At 44.9% G+C, this 6,000-nt stretch overlaps 1 protein-coding gene across 2 annotated transcripts in view; it reads right to left on the bottom strand.

Annotated features, from left to right (window-relative positions):
• Nucleotides 1–1,262: 1,262 nt before the first annotated feature.
• The window catches only part of SLC35F2 (solute carrier family 35 member F2), a 49,661-nt gene continuing 44,923 nt past the window's right edge, over nucleotides 1,263–6,000 (bottom strand). For both annotated transcript variants that reach the window (XM_059418151.1, XM_059418162.1), the window contains exon 8: nucleotides 1,263–2,307. In XM_059418151.1, the coding sequence (XP_059274134.1) occupies nucleotides 2,122–2,307 (186 nt within the window). In that variant the 3' untranslated portion in view covers nucleotides 1,263–2,121. The remainder of the gene's footprint in view (nucleotides 2,308–6,000) is intronic.

The following is a 6,000-nucleotide window of genomic DNA, read 5'->3' as shown; positions in this document are numbered from 1 at the left end:
CATGGGAGTGGTGGTACCGAGACCGGGGAAACTCTCGATCTTTACGGACTTCTATAAACCAGGATGCAGGATTTGCGATCCGTTTATTGAAGTGCTGACTGTCACTCACAGCACGGCTTCTCTGGAACACTGAATTCTAAGTTTTGATTTAGGATGCTCAGGATTGAAGTCCTTTGCCCCTCTCCAGAGGGAGCAGGTAAGGAAAAAAAAAAAAAAAAGCCACTGGGTTTAGGGGGACAGGGGTAAAGAGCCAAGCAGGAAGAGATTAACACTGTGCACATATATCTGCAGAAAACGCCTTAGTTTAGGCCAGTCTCCCCTTAAATGTTCTGAACTGCAGCCAGAGACAAAGTTCATTTAATAAATGTCCAAGGGGGCGCCTGTGTGGCTCAGTCTGCCTTCGGCTCAGGTAGTGATCTCGGAGTGCTGGGGTGGAGGCTTCATCGAGCTCCCTGTTCGGCTGGGAATCTGCTTCTCCCTCTCCCTTCGCCCCAGCCCGCTGCTCCTGCTCGCTCTCTTTCTCCAGTAAATTAACAAAATCTTTTTAAAAAGTAACTAAATGCCCAAGAACTGAGACAAAAAGAGGTCTAGAAAGATGAATAGAGACCATGGTTGACATCGAAGAGCTCAGCCGGCGGCGAGGAACGGCAGGTAAACAGCAAGCACTCCATAAGTGCAACAAGGAACATATGAACAAGGGCCCTGGGAACCTAGAGGAGAGGGAGCCTGACAGCCTGAGAAAGGCTTCAGAGCAAGAGATGATGGTTTAGCTCAGACTTGACATGCACGTGGGGCGCCATCACCTCAGGCTCTTCACGTCACCCCGCGCACACAGGTTTGTTCCTAGGCAGGGTGTTTAAGAAATAATGTGTTCATCCAAACGGAAGTCTTGCCCCAAAGGTGAAACACAGCAACCTAAGCTTTTCCCATTCATTGGCAGCTGTGAATGATACACAGTGAAAATCAAACATCAGTTTTAAAGGGCTGCAGACAATAAAAAGTTATTTCACTCGAAAAACTTAAAAAAAAAAAAAAGGAAAAGAAAAAATTAAGGTAACTCAGAATTTTAAAAAGTTTCTTCCAGCAAATGATCCGTGGGCTCCCTGACTTCCCCTCCATCCCAACATAACCAGGTAGGTCTGCCGCAGCTCACCGAAGACAGGATTCTGAGAAGCCGGACAGGAAGAAATGTTGACTATATTAAGTCATTTAAAAATCCAGAAGGGAAACGGGTTCATCAAAGAAACCACACAACAAATGTATTGCCATGAAATCAAAATCTTTTAATCACATGAACAGTTACCCTCAATTTCTTTATTACATTAAAAAAAAAGTTTACATAGAGTTTACAGTTTTTGCAAAGTGGCAGCATGGTCGTGGATAATCATGATGATGCTACACATTCACACTGTGAATTGAAGAATGATCGGAAAATCTCACGGCACGTTACAAATCCTTGGTGAGAAGCCGTGCACTGTCCTCTTAGAAGCGGACAGGGGGTCCCCAGGTCTCCCGCACCACCCCTCTCTCCTGCCCAGACGGCGCTCATACCGGTATCCCAGTCTCTCTCAAGGGCTACCCCAACCCGTTGCTGCCATATGCAATCATCAGACCCCGGGGTGGGCCACAGGGCTTGCGGACGAGGACGACCTCAGCAAGACAAAACACCCGGAGGCCTCCAACTGTGGAAGGCTTCTCCCGTCCCAAACAGGCCTGGACTGCCCCCACTCCGGCCAGGACAGCCCGCTTGCGCCCGCGCCCTGAGGCTGGATCACGCCTGGGTATCCACCCCACCAGGCTTTTCCGCAGGTGCCTCTGACACCCCAGCATGGCCCGCACCTGTCCCCCTGGCACGACCAGGCATTGGTCCTCAAACCCACAGACACACAATCCTAGCCACCTCAGCTTCTGCTCTATTTTCCAATTTCTAGTTTTGATGCATTATTTTCTATTCCTTTGTAAAATCTAACCACTGGCTCCAATCCAATGTCTAAGGGCTCGCCCCGCCCAGTAATTTTCCAAGAGTCCCCTCTGCCCCCAGCAGGCTCTGCCGCCTCCCAGCGACGGCCCCCGGTTTCCCGGGAAGCCTCGGGTGCCCACGCTCCGCGCCTTCCTCTCCAGCTACAAGGCGGCGGAGTGGGTCTCCGGCAGGTTCTCCTCCAACTTCAACCCCAGGTTGTCGATGCCAATGCTGGTGACCTGCGGCACGTCGCTGTCCGCCGGCTCAGCCATGCGCGTCGGGGTGGAGCAGTACAGCACGAAGCCCACCATGATGACGGTGAAGGACAGGATGTAGAGCCCGGAGAACTAGGAGGAGAACAGGAGGGGGCTGTGGTCTCTGGCAAACGCAGGCCGGCTGCTGCCCTGGGCCAACCACGCGATCCCGTGACCTTTGTTTCTGGAAGCTGCCTAAGGAGATGCTGATACCCCCAAGCCCTCCGGTGCACGCGTGCGTGAAGACACGGTCTCGGGCATCACCTGTCCCACCAGCCGATCCCTGCATCTCTAGGAAACGGAACTTCTGCCTTTCTCTGTGCTATGCCCGGCTGGACGCCACCCCGCAACCAGCCCCACTCAGTGCAGACCATCAGAGGTCAGCCCGGACACCAGGAGCGAGCCCATTTCAGACCCTAAGCCCTGCTTGTAATGTGGCTATGAAACAGAGAAACACAGGACCCAGGATAAAATGTGGGCAAACAGAGAAGACAAGTTCTCCACAACCCTTCGCGTATGCGAATGCAATAAAATCCAGTTTCTTAAAATTTAATAAATTATCTTCTTTCGGTAGACAAGGGTAACAAGCAGGTAAGATTTTTAGAGCTCGAAGAACGTCATTTTTTGGAAAAGCCTCAAAGCCCAAGAGGTCACTGGTGTGAAGTGCAGTCGGACAAGCCCAGGGCGTGAGCCTTGTGGGTGAGCCTCCCACCGTCCGGGATTCCGGAAGGACCAACTGCAGCGAGAGCCCATTCTGACAAACACACCACAAGGATGTTCAGAGTTTCTGGTGACCTTCTCCAACCCACCCCCTCTGTTAGGAAAACAAACATCCAGAATAAAATGCAGTGAAGACAAAAACACTAATTCACTGTTTATTATTACTGAAAAACGGCCTTCTGACATACCCCCAAAGTTTGAATAAATAATAATATGCACTTTGCATATTTGCTCTTATTTGAATGGAGGAGCCATACAAAAGTTCAAGTATTAAGGAAATTAATAATTATTTTTAACAGCATGAAAGATTAAAGAAAGAGAAGAGCTGAAGACTGACCAAGGATGATGTAGTAAAAATTAAGGTTAACTATGTAACATAATTAATGTGCCATTAAACACCTAGGATCATTTTTTTTTCTTGGTACAAGCAAACTCAAATTTATGAGTGGTCTTGCTAACCTGATTTCAAAGTTAAGAACAGAGGATGCTGGAGGTGCTTGGTGGCTCAGTCGGTTAAGTGTCTGACTTCTGCTCAGATCATGATCTCAGGGTTATGGGATCGAGCCCCGCTTTAGGCTCCCCACTCCATAGGGAGTGTCCCTCTCCCTCTACCCTCCCCACCACTTGTGCTCTCTCAGATAAATAAATAAAATCTTAATTAAAAAAAAAAAAGGAGCATGCTATTTTATTCAAGCCAACAAATGTTTAATTCACTTAAGATTTCAAAGTATGCTCCCAAAGAGTTCTAATGCCTAAAAAGAGTTCTAATAAGAAGGTGATAAAGAAAAACAATAAGAAAACATAACAGACTAGGAAAGGAGAGGAGAGGGGGGGAGAGGAGAAAGAACAAGATACACTCCAAAAAGTAGCAGGAGGAACTAAAATAGGGTTTTGAAATGAGTATTATGTACAGTCCTGGTCATCTCCGGGCTTCTCTGAGTCACCACTGGCTTCTGCAAGTTTATTTTCTAAAGATGCTCAATCACTTCCTAACCTTAAGCCTTTAGATATCTTTAAGGAATGGAAGAGCCACAGCCCTCCCCAAAACAGGAAAGCCTTCACCAGATTCAGTGCAAAGAGTCAGTGATAATGACGTGAGTCAAGCTTGGCTTGACACCCAAACCTGGCTTTAGTTCTTGGATCCAAACCAAGCATGGTCCTCACAAGCATGGCCAAACACAGCTGGCATTTAATAAATACTTTTTGGGGAAAAAGAAGATTCAGAGACTATTAGGGAAAATTAAACCTATTTAGATTACCCTTAATTTTCAAAGTCAATATTATAAAGTCAGTATCTATGGCCTCCTATAAAATGTTTACTGTTACCTGTAGGGAAGCCTACACATCTTGTTCAAAACATGTCCTGTTTGGTTTGGTGGTTTTAAATGGTTGGATCCTCTTAAGAACCAGGTGATCAAATGGAGTCATTTCCCTTAGAAGGGAGAGTCTCCGAGGGAATGAGGGAAGTCTCCTGAATTAGAGGCTCTAACCTTTATCTCCCTTCTTTTCATTCTTTTTTTTTTTCTTTTCCTTTTTTCTTTTTTTTTTTTTCTTCTTTTTTTAATTCTACTGGTTGTGTCAGGATCTATACTGGAAGTTTCTTGTGGCTACTCTGGTCAGTAAGTATTTACTCAAGATCAATTCCAGAAGAGGCAGAGTCTGACACTGAGGAATGCAGAAATGTTTAAACTTTTCAACTGTGGATTTTAAAAATCAGAGCGAAGGTTATTTTAGAAACTACAATTTTAAGAATTGGTGGTATAGTGGGCTTATAACTGCCTTTAAAACTGCTTCAAAATGCTAGGTATTGCACACCCGGGGGGCTCAGTAGGTTAAGAATTTGCCTTCAGCTCAGGTCATGAGCTCTCGGGGTCCTGCAATCGAGTCCCATGTCGGGCTCCCTGCTCTATGGGGAGTTGGCTTCTCCCTCTGTCTCTCTCTACCTCTCATGAATAAATAAATAAAATCTTTAAATAACTTTTTTTAAGCGCTAGGTATCTTCTTTAAGCTCTGAATGGTTTCCCACCTCTATAATTTACTCTGAAGGTCACAGCAGACCTACTCTCTGTTCTACAAGTCTTGAAATGGCCTTTGAACAAAAACAATTAAATCTGATCTGGATTAAGAGACATGGAGGGACAAAGAAACATAAAGCAAAAGAATGGAGAAGGAATTTAACGTTCGCATGCTCTAATTTTGAAATAACGGTTTAAAGTTATATGGTCAAAAAAATGAAATACAAAAAGCTTTTTCATGTTCAAGTTAAAAGCAGTTAAAAAGCAAATATCTACATGAAAAGAGCTTATAACAGGTAGTGGTATATTTTAAAAGCTTTTCTTTCTTTAACCTTACTTTCTCCTTCCCGCTGGGATAGTATTTTGCTTAGAAGAAATTAAACTACTAAAGCTAAACCAATATATTTGGTTTAAAAAGAAAAACGCACAGGTGAGTGGGGTCCTACTTTACATAGATAACCTATAACCACTAAGCTTAACTGCAGAATAGAAACAACATCACCTCCTGGTGGCAGCCATGTGAAATGCAAGCACAGCACTACAGCTCACTTTTAAGGCTCATTTTGTAGCCCCTGGCAGCTGTTCTCATTAAAATAATAATAATAATAATAATAATAATAATAGGGCACCTGAGTAGCTCAGTGGGTTAAAGCCTCTGCCTCAGCTTGGGTCATGATCTCAGGGTCCTGGAATCAAGCCCTGCGTTGGGCTCTCAGCTCAGCGGAGAGCCTGCTTCCTCCTTTCTCTCTCTCTGCCTACCTGTGATCTCTGTCAAATAAATAAATAAAATCTTTAAAATAATAATAAGAAATTTTTAAAAATCTAGGCCTGTCAGGTCACTTCTGCGGGGCCTGCCTCCGACACTCTGATTCACTCCAATATTTGTTGCTTTTTAATGATGCAACAAAAAGTTACAAATACTCTTTCAGTCTAAGTTCAGGAACACCTTAACCACCAAGTTTGTAAAGATAACACCGAGTTCCTTTCATACATAAGGCAAATGGTTTATGTTTCTTTAGCCGAAATTTCTGAGAACCCACTAAACAAGGCG

Source organism: Mustela nigripes, chromosome 1, assembly GCF_022355385.1.
Source record: "Mustela nigripes isolate SB6536 chromosome 1, MUSNIG.SB6536, whole genome shotgun sequence".
Classification (NCBI taxonomy): Eukaryota; Metazoa; Chordata; class Mammalia; order Carnivora; family Mustelidae; genus Mustela; species Mustela nigripes.
Note: the sequence above shows the minus strand (reverse complement) of the source record. Positions and strands in the feature narration are given on the sequence as shown.